Below are 19,485 nucleotides of genomic sequence, written 5' to 3'. Positions count from 1 at the left end.
CCCGACATGGCTGATCAGGAGCTGGAGGTTGGCAGGGATAGGACACACCATAGCCTCCAGGGAGTCTGTATCTTCAGCTTCCCAAGTGCCATTTAGCTATAGCCTTCCATCTTTAATGCTACATCTCGAGTCTCTTAGTTCTGACTCAAGGCGGCTGATATTGCTATAGGTTTATTAGTAATATAATATTAGAGTATAAACAGAATAGAAGATTCTGTGGGACCGTAGTCACAGAATCCTACTCCCTACCTGGCTGACCTAGTTCTATATCTATGAAAGCTGTGTAACTTTTGTTGTTGTTTAATTTAACCATTTTCTCTTCCAATATTTGCAGCTTTTAGTCTGTGATGACCCATTTATCTTAGAGTGTGCACTGGTTTTCACTTTTTCACCCTGGGTAGAGTGCTGTGGAGTCGTAGCTCATAGCAACCTCCAACTCTTGGGCTCAAGCAATTCTCTTGCCTCAGCCTCCCAAGTAGCTGGGACTATAGGAACCGCCACAATGCCCAGCTATTTTTAAAGGTGGAGTCTTGCTCTTGGTCAAACTGGTCTCAAACTCCTGAGCTCAAGCAATCCACCCACCTTGGCCTCCCAGGGTGCTAGGATTATAGGCGTGAGCCACCACGCCCGGCCAGTGGCTTTCAGTTTAGGTTTGATTATACATATAAAGAATTTGCTTTTAGAGTCAAACCTTTTTTTTCTCCTCTTTATAAAGTTCTAATCTTAAATAAATGTTTTTCTTTGTTTTGTTTTGCTTTAAGGAAAGAAATAAAGACAATGAGTTTTCCCTATAAGCTTATAGTGGTGGTGGTGGTGGGACTTTCCTCCAAATAGTGCTCTGCCTTTGGCTTTTCCATGGAATTGTGACATGGGATGATGAGTTCTGACTATGACATCAGAAACACCTAGCTTTGCCATTTAATCATTAGAAAATTACCTTTCTGGGGTGGTGCCTGTGGCTCAGTTGATAAGGCGCCGGCCCCATATACCGAGGGTGGCGGGTTCAAGCCCGGCCCTGGCTGAACTGCAACAAAAAAATAGCTGGGCGTTGTGGCGGACACCTGTAGTCCCAGCTACTCGGGAGGCTGAGGCAAGAGAATTGCTTAAGCCCAGGAGTTGGAGGTTGCTGTGAGCTGTGTGTGATGCCATGGCACTCTACCGAGGGCCATAAAGTGAGACTCTGTCTCTACAAAAAAAAAGAAAGAAAATTACCTTTCTGAAGGTTGATGTTCTTTTATTTAATTTCTATTTCTTAATGTTATACTAAGGATTAAATAAAATAATATATACACAATTTTTAACCCAGTTTCCTGTAAGTTCTCAATAAATGGTGTTTATTATTATCATTACTATTTTTCGTGGAGAGTGGGATTAAAGGTAGAATGATGACTATCCCCTGGGATTCTCTTGTAGATTGTTCAAGACCTTAAATTGGGTTTCTTCCAAAGGTTAGGAACAAATATGTCTTAGGGCTATTATGTCTCTGATTTTTTTTTTTCTTTATCTGTCTAAAGGTTTTAATTTTTCATCCTCTGGAAGAGAAGATGTAGATGTGAGAACATTAGGAAATGGTAAGATTGTAGCAGCATCACCTCATTAGAACTAACTTTACTATTATCACCCTTTCCAGACAGCAGGCTTACTGTAGTTACTTAGGCAAAACCAAAATGAGCAGGGCCCCAAGCTTCTCCAAGATAGGAAACTTTGTGGATTATGGAGCTACTATATAAATTGTATGACATATGTCTTAATAGGCCATTCTTTTTATATACCTGTAGATTATAAGGGACTTCTATGTGTATTAACAACAAAGGGCCCGATTATTTTCAAAAGTTTGATTATTAATTGTTCCATTTAGTAACATTTCAGAGGTACTGGTACAGTTTTAAAAATGAACATCTTCATTTAAAAAGTGATTCTAGGCTTGGCGCCTATGCTCAGTGGTTAGTGCGCGGGCCACATAACACCGGGGCTGGCAAGTTCGAACCTGGCCCAGGCCTGCTAACCAGCAATGACAACTACAACAACAACAACAAAAATAGCCGGGTGATGTGGTGGGCACCTGTAGTCCCAGCTACTTGGGAGGCTGAGGCAAGAGAATCGCTTAAGCCCAAGAGTTTGAGGTTGCTGTGAGCTATGACAGTACAGCACTCTACCAAGGGCAACATAATAAGACTCTGTCTCAAAAAAAAAAAGTGATTCTACTCTCTTAGCCTGCATTTCTCTTTTTCACCTTGTTGCATTACAAGATGATGAGAGTTAATCCAGAACCATTTGAGATTTGTAGTCCTTCCTCTCACAGATCACAGCCTTTCCATTTCCCTAGTGGATTAGGGTAGGGGGATGGATTTCAGTAGGACATTGCTGCATGTGACAATGTTACATAAGTGTAACCGAGTTAATTAGTGGTTATTTGAATTTTATTTTGTAATTAACACAGGCTTGTTTAAGGACCTTTGGGAAAAGTCATTTTCACATATTGCCTGTGCTGGGGGTTAGCAGCCCCCAACCCCCACCCCCTTGATTCTTTTCACACATGCTTCCCTTCCCCAGATGTAGTCATGTCACTAAACTTTCAGTCCTCTAGAGCTCAACCCGTTTTTCACACCTCCTAACGCTCTTGCATTAGCCCAAATGTTAACTCCATCAACACGTTTCTGTTTCATGACGGGGTGTGTGCTGCCAGGAAGGCCCTTTGCAATTGAGCTGGTGAATCCTCATAGAGTACATTTCACTTCACAAGAAATTAAGGAACTTCAGCAGGTAAACCGCTTCATGACATGGAAATCGTCATGTTTCTGCAACTCTCTAACTGAGCTAGAGTGCTAATTGTTTTTCTTTTTCTGCTACTACAGAAAATTAATAAGTCTTCTAACAAAATCCAAGTACGTGACTTGCAGCTCGTCACAAGGTAAGGATAGACTCACTGGAGATGATTTCAGAAAGGAAATTTTGGTTGCAGATCACATATCTAATATGGGGATTATATGCAGAATATTTAAAGAACACTAACAACCAAAATAAAAATGGGGAAATGATTAAGTATTCACTTCTCTGAGGAAGATATATGAATAACCAATGAACACGTGAAAAAATGTTCAATATCGTAAGTCATTAGGGAAATGCAAATCAAAGCCACAATGACATCCCACTTCACACTCAGTAGGGTGGTTATCATCAAAAAGACAGAAAATAACAAGTGCTGGGGAGAAGGTGGCGATATTGGAACCCCCATATCTTGCTGGTAGGATTATAAGTGTGACCACTTGGGAAAAGTTTGGCAATTTCTCTCAAAAGGTTAAACATAAAGTAACCATATGACTCAGCAATTCCACTTCTAGATACTATACTTGAAAGAGAAATGAAAGACATACGTCTACACAAGGGCATGTATGTGAGTGTTCATAGTAGCATTTTTCATAATAGCAAAGAAATAGAAACTATGCAAATATCTATGGATAAACAAAATGTGGTATAGCTCTATAAAGGAATATTATTTGGTAATAAAAAGGAATGGAATACTGATACGTGCTACAACATGGATGAAACTTGAGATCATTATGCAATAAAAAAGTAGTTACAAAAAATACCACATACTGTATGATTCTATTTCATATAAAATGTTTAAAACTGGGAAATCTCCTAGCAGTCTGGGAGGCCAAGGTAGGTGGATTGTCTGAACTCCCAAGTTCAAGACCAGCCTGAGCAAGAGCAAGACCCTGTCTCCAAAAATAGGTGGGCATTGTGGTGGGCACCTGTACCCAGCTACTTGGGAGGCTGAAGCAAGAGAATCACTTGAGCGCATTGAAGTTGCTGTGAGCTATGACACTACAGCACTCTACTGAGGGCAACAAAGTAAGGAAACAAAGGAAAGAAAACAAAAAAGAAAGGGAAATCTATAGTGACAGCAAGTCAATTAGTAGTTGGCTAGGGATGGGGAGAAAAACAGAATGGGAAGTGATACTAATGGATATGAAGTTTCTTTTGGGGAGTGATGAAATTATAAAATTAGATTGTGGTGATAGCTGCACAACTCTGAAAACATGCTAGAAATCATTAGACAGTTAAAATGGGGAAATTATATATAAATTATATGTCTTTAAAGCTATTTTAAAGAAAGAAATTTGGGGCAATTTGTATGTATTTAACATATTCAGACAATTTTTTTTATGTTTCTGTTTAGAGAGGCAATAGGACATATGAAAGAAGGCGAAGAAGAAAAGACCAAGACCTATAGTGCCTTAATATGGACAAATAAAGCAATACAGAAGAAAGACATTGAATTCCTAAATGAAATAAAGGTAGTCCAAGTGCTCTTATCCTTTATTTTATTTTTCTATTGCCTATAAAAGAATCCATTATCTTATAGTTTATTACCAGCAAGTTACAGAGCATGGGCTTTGGGGTCTGTGATACCTAGTTTCAAATCCCATGAAACTTTGCTGGGTACCACATAGAAAATATTCAGCAATGCTCTTTATAATATTTGGTTATCTGTAAAAAACAAATATAAAATAAGGCTTATCTAATAGAATTGATGATGAGATTAAGTACATGAATAAAATGTGATCGTACACCTAAAGCACATACATTTGGGCACACACTAAGTTTTCCTTCACATGAGCATGTCACCTGCCTCCACCTCTTTCTGTAAAGAAAATTTACTCTCAGATGCAACCAATGTGTATAAATGGGCACAAAGGTACATATAGTTAGCACAATGTTGTTTAAATTGGCAATATTTTCTAATCATCTAGAGGACCTACTGAGAGGGACTGGTTTAATATTATGGCTCATCGGTACAATGGACTATTACTATCCAACCATTAAAAATTATGTTCCTAATAAGTGCTAAGAGGGGGAAAAAATAGGATATAGAGAATAGAGAGGATGATATGGTATGCTTGAAACACACACGTCTGTATATACATACAGATGATTATGAAGAAAACAAATTCTATGGCAACAGATACCATAAATAGGGTTTCTTATCTTGAAAAATACAGACACCAGCTTGGCTCCCTAGCATAGTGGTTACGGCACCACCCACATGCACCAAGGCTGGCGGGTTCGAACCCAGCCTGGGCCAGCTAAACAACAATGACAACTGCAACAAAAATAGCCAGGCGTTGTGGCGGGCGCCTGTAGTCCCAGCTACTTGGGAGGCTGAGGCAAGAGAATCGCTTAAGCCCAAGAGTTTGAGGTTGCTGTGAGCTGTGATGCCATGGTACTCTACCAAGGGCTATGTAGTGAGACTCTGTCTCAAAAATAAATAAAGAAAAATACAGACACACAATAGATAAAAATGGACAAAGGATATGAACAGGCAGCTGAAAAATGAGCAACTATAAATGGTCAAGAATCATTTGAAAAGATGTTCCACCACCTCTGGGTTAAAGTAACTAGAAGTCGTTGCTTTATTCCCTTTAAATTATTGATACCTCAGTGGATTGGCAGGGAGGAGAAAGACAGTTGCACACAGTGTCAATAGGAATGCAGAGTGTTCTAATCTTTTTGGAACATGGGGCAATGACCATAAAATTTTAAAATATATTGGTCTTCTACTGACAATCTGTTCTATAGAAATAAAATTCCATTCATAAGGATACATACACAATGATGTTTATTGACTTTGTTCAAAGTGGCAAAATCAACAAAAACTAGAAACAATATCCTTCAATAAGAAAATGATAGAATAAACTGGAATATTATAGAGCTATTGCAAACCAGAAATGGCCTATGATCCTATTTAATATATTAGTGTGTATATATGTGTAAAGTGTTAGAAAAAAATAGGTACGTCTACACCTGTGACTTGTAGTAACACCCATGACATAATGAAAAAAAGTGAAGTGCAGAATAGTGTTTATGAGCATTTTGGTGATGACATAAAAGTCATTCACCTGCTTAGAGAAATGCATCTGTAAAATGTGGGTCTGACTATCCTACAGTGGCCCTTCACTTCTCAGCTTCCGTGGTTCTCTATCTAAGGTCCTTTGGCTTTTCAGCCTTTAGGATGATGGACAGATATCTTTAAGATTTCAAAACAGATTCTGAAATAATATTCCCTCTCATGTATGCAAGTCATTGAGAATATCATGGGGAGAAAATAAACTGATTTTAAAAAATAGATTCACACTTTGAGGGCAGCCATTGAACTAACTGAGAAATAGTACTAAAAGATGATTTTTATAGGTACAGACTAAGTGGTGAAAGGGTCTATTTTAAGGGTCCACACCCAAGTAGACAGACACAATTAGCTGATTTCTAATAATGCTTTCATAGTTTCTAAATATTCCTATAAAAAAAAAAAAACAGAAAACTGACCTACTTCCCCATTTTAAGAAAAAGTCACTTCAAATTTACTACCTGTCCCCTCTTTTTTAAGAGCAACCTACTTTTAAGAAAAAAAGTACATGTGCATATTTCTGAAAATTCAGCAGTATGGGAACAGCAGAGTGTAATGTTCAAATAAATGGTTTCCTTTTGTTGGCTAAAAACCGACCAAAAAAGATGTGAGTGTGTGTGTTGATCTGAGTGTTATGCTGGCAGCAGTATAGCAGCTCAGTTGGTGTTTCCACCCACTGGCTCAGGGTCAGAGTACTAGGAAGGGCGCTAGAAGTAAAGAAAGGTGTGGGAAGAAGAGCACTCTTAGCTAGCTATTGCTGTACTCTAAAGTGGAGGCCATGTCTTAGTAGATTTCTTAAGAGTTCAGCCTTGTCCTTGATTTTTTGGTCCTTCTGGCCATAAAAAGACAGCTTGTGGAAATAGCTTATTTCATCAAAACAAAATGCTTCTAAAAGCAAAGTAATACGGAATCATAAAAACCACAGAGATGGGAAGGGCCACTGAATCACTGCTGATAAAAGCAATCACACACTTTCAAATGTGGTGTTTGTCAGAACTTGCCTTCTTTCTTGTTGGAGAACTTGATAGGTGGGAGACCAGACAGAAACCTTTCCTTCAGGCATTCACTAATCCTGTAGGAAGAGTTGTTCCAACAAGAAACTGCAGAGAATTCAGTTCTTAAGAACCTACATCTCTAGTTAAGTCCAATATCTATTTTTAAAATTTGGAATTATTGACCTTTTGCAGTATTAACCACTTTTTAAAAAGAATTTGTATCTTGTGACATAAAGAAAAATCTTTAATAAAGACTAATTTCAGGTGGGGTGGGAGGCCGGGCATGGTGGCTTAGGCCTGAAATCCTAGCACCCTGGGAGGCCAAGGCTGGTGGATTGCTTGAGCCCAGGAATTCAGAGACCAGCAAGAGTGAGACCCTGACTCTACTAAAAATAGAAAAACTAGTTACGTGTGGTGGTGGCACATACATGTAGTCCTAGCTGACTAGGGAGGCTGAGGCAAGAGGATCACTTGAGCTCAAGAGTTTGAGGTTGCTAGGACTATGATGACACCATGGCACTCAATCCAGGGTTACTCTGTCTCAAAAAAACAAAACAAAAGAACCTGCGTCCCTAAAAAATCTGAAATATAAAAGACATACAGTATTAATATTATTCACAAGCTAGGATAATAAATATTGAGAGGTCCTGGTTTATTGTGCACACTTATTTGTAATTATTGTATTGAAATGTCATCCTTATTAGCGATGCAGTGTTTCTAGATATATCCTTTGTATAACTAAACCCCTCCAAACAAAAAATCTAGCCCCCGAGCAAGTATACTTTCTCTAAAACATGCAAACTGCTCGTATGGACAAGCGCTGATGTCCTATCTTCTGCAATGAGACTATTTCTCTCCCCAGCCTGAAATCCCCACTGGTAGGTTATTCTGTTGGGCTAGAAAGCAAAGGTAAGAACACTGCCCTCTACAAGAGCCCTGCGGAGGTAAGGGGCAGGATGGAACTGCAGGCATCTAACCAGTTTGTTCTATATTAGACCCAGACAGACTTCGAGGACCATTGACTTCAAGGCCCTTTTTTAATGGTGAGCCTACTAGGGCACAAAGAATGAGTAATTATGGGGTAGATCATGATAAATCCCACAGTTTGAACCTAAGAGAATACAATTTATTGTAATATTAGGTAGTTTCTACGCTCACAATGATAGATGACGTCCTTTAATAAGATATCTGTAGTAAGCTCTGGATGACAAAGGAAGTCTAAGACAGGCTTTACTAGGTGACAAAGCTCTAACTCTGTGGTTGTGCATCATAATCTTTAGGACCTAAAGATTGACCAGAAAACTCCTCTACGAGTCCTTCACCGAAGACCCTTGGCTGTGAGAACTCGGGTCATTCACTTCATGGAGACACACTACGTGGATGCCCACCATTTCCGCCTCTATCTGAAAACGCAAGCTGGAACGTATCCTTCCCCCTTCTGCCTTGCAGCCGGAACCCTACTGGAAGAGTTAATAGTGCCCTAGATAAATAGGTTCCATCAGGTCTAAGAGATACTAGGGAAAGGATTATATTGGAGTATAATCCTTTTTTTTTTTGGTTTGAGGTGTTTTTTCCCATTAAATCTGTTTTTCAAAATGACATTTTAAACCCTGGGTTGACAGTCAATTCATTGTCAGCTTTAAAGTTATCTCTGTTTCACATAATTATAGTGTCTTACACAGTGCTGAGCACATTATAAATACTCAGAAAATACTTTTGATTGATTCATTTGCTGTTTTTATATTTTTTGTAAGTCATATGTTCATTTCCATATTTAGGTTCCTTCAGCATTTCGACCACTTGCCCCAAATGACTAAATGCAGGCAATAGATGGGAATGGTGCTACTTTACATCCTCATCTTAGCCGTACTCAGCCACTGCCCCAGTACGACAGAGAATATTCTTTCTTTATATGCCTTGTGTAAAAAACAAAACATTTCAGATTACATAACCTTTGTTTGAGCCACATAAACTTGGTTGACAGTAATACTATGCCGGCAACTGAGCCATTTTCAAAGACTGCAGAGTTTTGACTGTTATAAATGAAAGGCTGAGATCAGAGTTAAACATATCCACAGTCCATGGCCGATAATTTGTTTATACCCTAACCTGACTTGTATGGTATTGGTAAGTTCCAGGTCATGTGAAGTTTTGTATCAGAACTGAGTTGCTGATTAAAGTATATCAGGGAGCTCCTGAAGTCTTAGCTTTAGTTTACTTTTCAAAGGTATTCTTACTTTTTATTTCTTGGTTTTATATTATTTTGTGATCCAATAGTATAAAGTGATTAACATGTTCTAAATGGTATAAAACTAATGATGTATTTATATATATAAGAAAAAGAGCAAGTTTTAATCACCAAAAGCCATTAAACTCCATAAACTCCAAGTTTTACGTTTTGAGTCAAAACATTTGATGAAGGTAAACGATCATAAAGTGAAGATATCAACCTATTACAGTGTTGATTTATTTATCATCTGGGAATAAATTTTTCTGATTCAAATTCTATTAAACATTTTATACTAAATGCTGGTTTATAGGTAACACAACATGATGCTGTGTTTTTACTGAATGTTGGCAAAAATGTTATTTTAGATAACTACTGTCAAGGCTGCAATAGAGTCCTGTGTAAGGAATAATAATCTTATTAAGAACAGGCTCCAAAATTAGTCATTGACTTCCAAATTTAAAGACTTATGAAGGAGATATAAGACATAAGAGAAAAATCACTTAGTTCTCTTGTTAACCACATTAGCAAATACTAGAACATAGGTCCTTTGATAATCCTTCTGAAGGGCCTTCCGTGAGACTAAATCATTATTCTCATTGTCTCTTCCATCCTGTTGCCACTGGGTCATGTTACAGGGAAAGCTGTATCACTGAGGTTACTCTGTATGTGATCCTATAGACCCTACCATCTGGCAGATGCCAGTTGCCATTATTAAAAAAATGGGACCAGAAAGATGATTAAAGGGAAATTGTGAGAAAGAAGAAATAGTTGTTTTTTTTTTTTTGGCCAGGGCTGGGTTTGAACTCGCCACCTCCGGCATATGGGACCGGCGCCCTACTCCTTGAGCCACAGGTGCTGCCCGAAATAGTTGTTTTTTAAATGTTGTACTATAGGTAATTTAAAAAATCCATACCCAAATCTGGGCACTTGTAGTTGAGCTAAGAAAAAAAGGAAGTCATGACTTTTGGTAAGTTTTATGTAAATATAAGTCCCAGGTCTTGATGTTGGCCACTAGCCTAGCGTAGGAACCAGCTTGCTGTAACTTATTTTCTAAAACACGCAACTCAGAGCTCAGAAATGACCTCCCTTTAGTAATATTTCTACTTTATTATTTCCCTTTCACTTATCAAAACTCACCAAACAGTTGGTACTGCACGCTATCTTCATTTTTTTCCTTAAACAAACTCCAGCTACATCAAAGAGTTTGTACATGGAGACTTTGGGAGAACTAAGCCAAACATTGGCTCTCTGATGAATGTGACTGCAGACATTCTTGAGCTGGATGTTGAGGTAAACCTTTTTACTGTGGAATGTACATTTGCAAAGTGAATTCAGCCAAAGTTATGCTCTTTCACATTAAGCCAAATAGCATTACTTACCTTCATAGGTGATTGACAAAATCTCACAGGAACATTGTATTGCAGGGAGGGACTGTCTTTAGTATTTTATTTTTTAAAACAAATTCATGGTCTCATTTATGTTCCTTGCAAACATATAGCTAATTTACTGTTTGCTACTTTACCCGTAAACAATATTTTAAAATTTTAAATTTATCTTACCAGTCACAAGGCACAATTTCATAACCAGCTGAGAAACCAAATACTGGTACTTAATTTCAGAAGTTCTCAGACCCCAGAATTTATAGCATGGATTTGAGTCTTTAACTGTGGAATTCAATACCTTTTTTCTTCAAATGCACTTTCTTTGGTTACATTATGTCAAAACTATTAAATTTATACAACATTACCTGCACATGATTACCAGGACAGTGATATCTGTTTTACTGACTTGTTTTCTCCCTTCTAGTCTGTTGATGTTGACTGGCCACCTGCTCTGGACGACTAGCTTTCAAATTTGGAGACAAAGAGCAGGGTTTCCCTGGGATGATGTGGACATCCATGGAGCACACAGTGTAAAATGGTCGTTTACCCACAAATGGTGACTTGGAAACCATTTGGATCATGTTGATCTATACATTTTTAAAATTTGTTGTAACATCTCAGGATCTATATACATATGTGTGTTTTGTGTTAAATTGTTCCTAGGATGTTTTATGATTTTTCTCATTCCCTTTCTCACCCTCACAAACCACACTATGGATAATGAAATCATGTTACTTAATTCTTTCACATAGAGAGTTACACAAACATTTCTATTAATTTGAGAAGCTGTAATTTCTTCCAGCAAGATTTCCCTCCATAAGAGTTATACCATCTTTAAAATCATGTTCAAATTTTTTTAAATTATCAGAATAAAAGTTATATCTAGTTTATACAGTAGCCTATGATGCTCGAAGATAGCAAAGAAAATCCGACAGCATTAATTATTTTTCCTAGTAAGCCTCAAACAAGCTATTACCAATATAAGTACTTTTGGATGTGATTTGTCATAAATCTTAATGATCTCAAATTACTATTCTGACAATCTACAATTATTAACACATTTTTCCCTTGGAGGAAAAGTGGAAAGAACATACTATGATAAGAGATCACCATAAAACTTTTAAATAAGGAGAAACAAGTGCCTTTAATAACTTCAATCCCAGGGGTAATAATTTGAAAAATTAAGATTGCCAAGGGCAGCAACCTGTGGCTCAAAGGAATAGGTTGCTGGCCCCATATGCCGGAGGTGACAGGTTCAAGCCCAGCCCTGGCCAAAAAATAATAATAATAATATTGCCAAACAAAGGTAAACTGATTATTTCAGAGTACTTAAATATATTCAATTATAAACATCCTGATATCTTATTAAGGTATATAGGATATTATCTCCATTTTACAGATATGGAAACCAAAGAGTAGAAGTTAAATGCTTATCTAAAATTGTTAGTTATGTCTACATTTAGGACTAGAACTACAGACCAAGTTTCTTGGTCTCTGGGGTCTTTCTACTAAACGCTACTGTTAAGCGCATAAGGACGGGACACCTAAGATTTCCATTTTAACTCATATAACCATGAGCACTGACTTTTGGAATTTAGATACCAAATCATGGAGCTTACCAAAAAATAGCTGAAATATATTTCATACAATCTCATGTAACTACCTTTTGTTAATCATAAGTTGGTGTTATAAAGAGGAAACTCATTAAATGGGCTAAACCTAAAGAAAATGGGGAAAGTTTCAGAAAGGAGCCTTATTAAAATTTTAGATTTGAGTATAATTTCCATCACCCTAATTCAAGTATTAGAGGGATTTTTTTAGAATATATGTGGGGTGGATGGTATTGGATTACTCACTGTTTCCCATCTCTATATTAAACATAGTTTACAGACACTAAAATTTACTTTAGATGTGAGGAAAATGGTTTTAATTGACATGAAGTCAGCCATCCACTTTGAAACCAGGTGTTTCATATGTGAATAACAGCAAATCTTTTCACTATTTTCAATGTCAGAAAGTAGGAAAGGGATAACAGAAATAAACTTTTGATTTAAAAGGTAAGAACTTCTGTGTGGATGATTTTCAGTTTCTGGGAAAATTTTACTACAAAGTAGATTTAATTAATTTAGGAGACTTTTGCATGTTTCTTTTGGCTCAGCTTTGAAGCCAATGGATCTGCAACATGGAAAATCAGAAACCGCTCGTTAGCAAACTTAGAAGACTTCTGTTCCTTAAACTTCTGAGATTATATAAAATTTCAAGAAAAGAAAATATTAGCTGTAAATACTTGTTCCAAACATTTAGGTAACTTTGAAACATAGGTTGGAACCAGGAACATCAGGTAATGAGAGTACTATGGTTTCCCTTTTGCCTATGTAAACATTTTTTAGTTTAATGATTTCCTTTTTTAAGGTTTGTTTAAATTAGAAGTCTTTTTCATAACACCAGAGAAAGCGCCCTTGGTACTTCTTAGTATCTCTTTGTCCCAAATACAATCTGCGGTTTAATGTTAAGAAAAATATCAACTCTAAATACCTAGAAGAGTCCAGGAAAAAAGTTGACAGAATGAGAAATTTCCAAGTAAGATAAATGGTTACATTTGCAAGCTATGTGAAGTAAACTTAGAAGTCAAATTTCCATTTTGTAAGAGGAAAGCATCTTACTATGGCAGATCTTTTCTTGTGAAGCTCTATTCTTTGATTTTTAAGTCCACTTAAGATAACTGACATAAGATTTTCTGATTTTTTAAAAAGCAGTACCCTCTTATGAAAAAATATTACTTTCATAATTCTATGTTTAATTTTTTTATTTTAAAACAATTTCAAATTTACAGGAAAGTTCCAAGAAAAGTAAAAAGAATCTTTTTCCCTGAACCACTGAGGCAGTGATGCCTCATCATCCCAAAGACATTAGCATATAATTCCTACCAACAAGGACATTTGTCTACTTAAAAACAGTATTAAGTATCAGAATCACAAAATTAACACTAGCATATGAGAATTATCTAATCCACTGAATCCAGTCAAGTTTCACCCGTTGTCTCACCCAGGTCCTTAATAGTCAAGTATTCACAATTTGCATTTAGTTATGTTTCCTTAGTCTCCACCAATCTGGAAGAATTTGACTTTCCTTACTTAACTATTTTAGTTTTCTTTTTTTGAAGAGACAGGTTTTCTTTCTGTCACGCAGGCTAGAGTTCAGTGGCACAACCATAGCTCACTGTAACCTCCAGCTTCTGGGCTGAGCTGATCATCCCATCATCCCTTTGCCTCCCGAGTAGCTGAGACTACAGGAGCAAGCCACAATGCCCAGCTGTTTCTTTTCCTTTCTTTTTGTAAAGTTTGGGGGTCTTGCTGTGTTGCTCAGGCTGTCAAACTCCTGGGCTTAACTTGTGCTCCTGCTTTGGCCTCCCAGGGCTGGATTACAGCTGTGAGCCACCATGTCCTGCCCTTTTTTTTGTTTATTTTTTTTAAACATTTTTGAGGATTTCAGGCCAGTTATTTTGTAAACTGTTTCTCAATTTGGATTTGCCTAATGTTTCCTTCTTATTAGATTCAGGTTATACCTTTATGGCAGCGGTTCTCAGCCTGTGGGTCGCGACCCACAGGAACTGTATTAAAGGGCCGCAGCATTAGGAAGGTTGAGAACCACTGCTTTATGGCAAGAATATCACAGGAGAGATGTTACCTTCCTCTTGCATTTTATAAGATGTCATAGTATTTGATTTGCCCAGTTTCTGATGGTTTGGCTTTAATCGGTTGATTAAGTTATTATCCACTGGGCTTCTCCACTTTTATAGTTACCCTTTTTCTGTTTGTGTAAGTATCCAGTAGAGAGACCATCAAGCTTTCACTCACTAGTTTTAGCATCCATGGAAGATTTTCACCTGGCAGTTACCACAATGATTGCCAAATACAGAGTTTGTAATTCCACCATTCCTTATACATTAATTGGTTAGGATTCCATTGAAAGGTTGAGCTTCCATGGGCTGAGTGCAGTGGCTCAGGCCTATAATCCGAGCACTTTGAGAGACCGAGGCTAGGGGCTTGAGCTTCAGGAGTTGGAGACCAGCCTGAGCAAGAACAAGACCCTGTCTCTAAAAATAGCCAGAGCATTGTGGTTGGTACCTGTGGTCCTAGCTACTTGAGAGGCTGAGGCAACAGGATTTCTTTCTTTTTTTTTTTTTTGGCCAGGACTAGGTTTGAACCCGCCACCTCCGACATGGGGCCAGCACCTTACTCCTTTGAGCCACAAGAGGATTTCTTGAACTCAGGAGTTTGAGGTTGCTATGAGCTATGATGCCATGGCACTCGACTAGGTGACAAAGTAAGACTCTGTCTCCAAAATGAATAAATAAAAGGTAGACCTTTCCCTTCTCTCCCCTTTATTCATATCACTGTGGACTTGTGGCTTACTATTTTATTTGATGTATGGTAATTTTTTTTTTTTTTTTTTTTTTGTAGAGACACAGTCTCACTGTACCACCCTCGGGTAGAGTGCCATGGCGTCACACAGCTCACAGCAACCTCTAACTCTTGCGCTTACGCGATTCTCTTGCCTCAGCCTCCCGAGTAGCTGGGACTACAGGCGCCTGCCACAACGCCCGGCTATTTTTTTGTTGCAGTTTGGCCGGGGCTGGGTTTGAACCCGCCACCCTCGGCATATGGGGCCGGCGCCCTACTCACTGAGCCACAGGTGGCGCCCTACTCACTGAGCCACAGGTGCCGCCCTGGTAATTTGTTAACATTATTTGATTTCTAATTAATTTGGCCAGTGGAAGCCCCTTTGACTGGTATCTGTGTCCTTTTGATGTGCCCCCATCAGTCTCTGAGGATGTTCTTGCTTTATAATACAAAAAGGCATTCCAGGCTGGGCGAGGTAGCTCGCGCCTGTAATCCTAGCATTCTGGGGAGGCCAAAGCAGGAGGATCACTTGAGCTCAGGAGTTCAAGACTAGTCTGAGCAAAAGCAAGAACCCATCTCTACTAAAAATAGAAAAATTAGCTGGACATTGTGGTGGGCATCCTTGCTACTTGGGAGGCTGAGGCAAGAGGATTTCTTGAACCCAGGAGTTTGAGGTTGCTGTGAGCCAAGCTGATGCCACAGCACGGTAGCCTGGAACAACAGAGTGAGATCCTGTCTCAAGAAAAAATAAAAAGCACATTTCATGCTCATCTTCATTTCTGTACTATCCCTGGAATGGACTATTTCTCTAAAAAAATCTGGTCTCTTTTAGGGGAAAATGGTATTTAGAAACCAAGGGATGGGTAGTGTGTTTACTGCTATTGTGGCATTAATGCTCTCAAGCTATCTCATGGAACGGAGCTGGGGAACAAAAATAATTATATATACACACACATCCCACACTACACATACATCTATAGATCTTTGAATCTATATTTACTGAAAGCTATGAGAGTTTATACCAGTACTTCCAATTCCAACCTTATTCTAGTTTTTTCCCTTATTTGTAATTCCCTCCTCTATAAAAAGGACATAACATCAATAAAAAACCCCAAACAAACAAAAAAAACAAAAAGCAACCCTACAGGCCAGTATGTCTGATGACCACAGATGCAAAAATTTTCAACAGGGAACGAACCAAATTCAACATCACATTAAAAAGATTATTCACCAAGATCAAGGCGGATTTATCTCAGGGATTCGAGGATGGTTCAACACAGATCTGTAAATGTGATATACCACATTAATAGAATGAAGGACAAAAACCATATGATCATCTCAACAGACACAGGAAAAGCATTTGACAAAATTCATCCTTTAATTATGAAAACGCTCAACAAATTAGGTATAGAAAGAGTGTACGGCAACACAATAAAGGCCATATGTAACAAACTCACAGCACCATACTCAACACTGAAAAAGTGAAAGCTTTCCTTTAAGATCGGGAATAAAACAAGGATTTCCACTCTCAACTTCTTTTTTAAAAAAAAAAACTTAATTCAAATTAATACAAGTATATAGTATTTAGGTTACATTGTTCTCACTTCCAGGGTAAAGTTCTAATTGTAGAAGAGCCCCTCACCCAGGGGTGTGTTATACACCCTCACAATGTGCACATTAGGTGAGATCCCGCCTTATGCTCTCCCTCCTTCTGTCATACATCCTGCCCCCTCCCCACTTCTGCTCCCCTCTACACCTGAACTGGACTATAGTCATGTTTTATTGTTCTTAGGAACATATAATTGATTATATATTGATTTCATATTAGTATGGAGTACATTAGATATTTATTTTTCCATTCTTGTGATGCTTTACTAAGAACGTATTTCAGCTCCATCCAAAAGATGTAAACTCCCCATCTTTTTTTAATGGCTGAATAATATTCCATGGTATACCACTCTCACGACTTCTATTCAGCATAGTACTAGAAGTACTAGCCAGAGCAATTAGGCAAGAGAAAGAAATAAAAGGTGTCCAAATTTGGAAAGGAGAAATAGATTGTAAGATGACAGTCTCATATATAGAAACCCCAAAATAATCCACCAAAAAAACTATTAGAATAAATTCAGTAAAGTTACAAGATACAAACTTAACATACAATAATCAGTAGTATTTGTATAAACAGTGAACTATCAGTAAAAGAAATCAAGACTATGATACCATTTACAATAGCTACAAAGAAAACAAAATACTTAGAAATAAATTTAACCGAGGCAAAAGATCTCTATGTTAAAAACTATAAAACACCGATGTAAGAAATTGGAGAAAAATTAAATGGAAGGCTATCCCATGTCCATAGATTATAAGAATTAATATTGCTAAAATATCCATACTACCCAAATCAATCTACAGATTCAGTGCAATCCTTACCAAAATTTCAATGATATTTTCTACAGTAATAGGAAAAAACAATCCTAAAATTTATATGGAATCAAAAAAGTCCCCAAATAGCCAAGGAATTGAGAAAAAAAGAACAAAGTTGGAGGCATCACACTACCTGATTTCAAAATCTACTATGATGCTAGACTAACCAAAACAGCATAGTACTGGCAGAAAAACAGATACATAGACCAATGGAGAGAGCCCAGAAATAAATTCATGCATTTACAACCAGCTGAATTTTGACCAAGGTGCCAACCATGCTATAGGGAAAGGATTGTCTCTTTATTAAATAGCGTTGGGAAAACTAGTTAGCCATATACAGTAAAATGAAGTTAGACTCTCATCTTACACCATATACAAAAGTCAACTTGAAACGACTTTTAAATGGAAGACCTGAAGCTATGAAACTACTAGAAGAAAACAGAGAGAGAAAGCTTTATGACATCAGTCTGGGCAATGATTTTGAGGGTATGATCCCAAAGGCACAGGCAACAAAAGGAAAAGTAGACAAATGGAACTGTATCAAACTAAAAGCTTCTGCACAGCAACGGAAACAATTAACAGAGTGAAGAGACAACCTAAGGAATGGGAGAAAACACTGTAAGCCATATATCTGATAAGGGGTTGATATCCAAAAACATAAGGAATTCTAACAACTCAATACCAAGTAAACCAAAAGCCTGATTAAAAAATGAGCAAATGACCTGAATAGACATTTCTTCGAAGATAAACAGATGGCCAAAAGGTATATTTAAAAATGCTCAATATCATAAGCCATCAGAGAAATGCAAATTAAAACCACAATGAGATACTGACTCATACCTGATAGAATAACTATTATCAAAAAGATGAAAATGTTGACGAGGATATGGAGAAAAGAGAACCCTTGCACACTGTTGGTAGGAATGTAAATTAGTACAGCCATTATGGAAAACAGAAAACAAAATTAAGAATAGATTACCATATGGTTCAGCAATCCTACTACTGGGTATATATATCCCACAGAAATGAAATCACAATGTTGAAGAGATATCTGCACTCCCATGTTCACTGCAGCATTATTCACAATAGCTAAGATACGGAATTGACTTAAGTGTCAATGGATGGAATGCATGAAGAAAGTGTGAGGCTGAGCATGGTGGCTCATGTTTTTAATCTAATCTGGGAGGCTGAAGTGGGAGGATCACTTGAGGCCAGGAGGTCAAGACCAGCCTGAGCAACATAGTGAGACCCTGACTCTTAAAAAAAAAACAAACAAAAAAAAACTGGTATGTATATACAATTCTAAGAAAGGAAATCTTGTCATTGGTGACAACATGGATGAACGTAAAGAACATTCTGGTAAATGAAATAAGTCAGACATGGACAGACAACTGCATGGTCTCACAATAAAGTCTCTTTAAAAAGTTGGACTCAGAGAAGAATGAAGTGGTGGGGGTATGATGGGTTGTTGGGGAGATGTTGGTCAAAGGACATAAGATTTTAGTTAGGAATAAGTTGAAGTTATACAACTTAATGACTATAATTAATAACAATATATTGTATTCTTGGAAATTGCCAAGAGTAGATTTTACATGTTCTTTCTCACCAGAAAATAACTCTGTGAAGTAATGCATGTATTAATTAGCTCAATTTAACCATTCCACAATGTATATACATATATTCCAAAACATCGTGTTGTACACAATATACAATTTTGGAAATTTAAAAAAAAAAGAAGAGACACCAGAGAGCTCAACCATTCTCTCTCTCCCCCATGAGGACACAGTGAGAAGGCAGTCATGTGAGAGCCAGGAAGAGCCCTCCCCAGAACCCGACCTCAAGGGCACCCTGATCTTGAATATCCAAGCCTCCAGGACTATGAAAATAAATTCATGTTATTTAAGCCAAAAGAAAAAAGAAAGAAAAGGAAAGGAAAGGAAAGGAAATCTTTTTAAAAGGTACCTCAGTACTCTACAAATTATCATTTCAAAGGACAGTTACACACGCAAGTATGGTATGTTTAGACATCCCATTCCATAAAAATGCCTAATGTTTCTAAGCAACGAAAACTACTTTTTCCTGTAAGAAAGATGTTATAAATATGAAGAAAATCTGATGGATATTTTTAAAGTATAGCAATAAG

The 19,485-nt window shown here is 37.5% G+C and overlaps 1 protein-coding gene across 13 annotated transcripts in view; it reads left to right on the top strand.

Moving 5' to 3' along the window:
- PUS10 (pseudouridine synthase 10) overlaps window positions 1-11,401 on the top strand; it is a 56,322-nt gene extending 44,921 nt beyond the window's left edge. For all 13 annotated transcript variants that reach the window (XM_053589421.1, XM_053589425.1, XM_053589420.1 and 10 more), the window contains 7 exons: window positions 1,515-1,571; window positions 2,687-2,763; window positions 2,856-2,911; window positions 4,184-4,301; window positions 8,184-8,326; window positions 10,324-10,423; window positions 10,940-11,401. In XM_053589421.1, the coding sequence (XP_053445396.1) occupies window positions 1,515-1,571; window positions 2,687-2,763; window positions 2,856-2,911; window positions 4,184-4,301; window positions 8,184-8,326; window positions 10,324-10,423; window positions 10,940-10,978 (590 nt within the window). In that variant the 3' untranslated portion in view covers window positions 10,979-11,401. The remainder of the gene's footprint in view (window positions 1-1,514; window positions 1,572-2,686; window positions 2,764-2,855; window positions 2,912-4,183; window positions 4,302-8,183; window positions 8,327-10,323; window positions 10,424-10,939) is intronic.
- The last annotated feature ends 8,084 nt before the right edge of the window (window positions 11,402-19,485 follow it).

This window comes from Nycticebus coucang, chromosome 4 (assembly GCF_027406575.1).
Source record: "Nycticebus coucang isolate mNycCou1 chromosome 4, mNycCou1.pri, whole genome shotgun sequence".
Classification (NCBI taxonomy): domain Eukaryota; kingdom Metazoa; phylum Chordata; class Mammalia; order Primates; family Lorisidae; genus Nycticebus; species Nycticebus coucang.
Note: the sequence above shows the minus strand (reverse complement) of the source record. Positions and strands in the feature narration are given on the sequence as shown.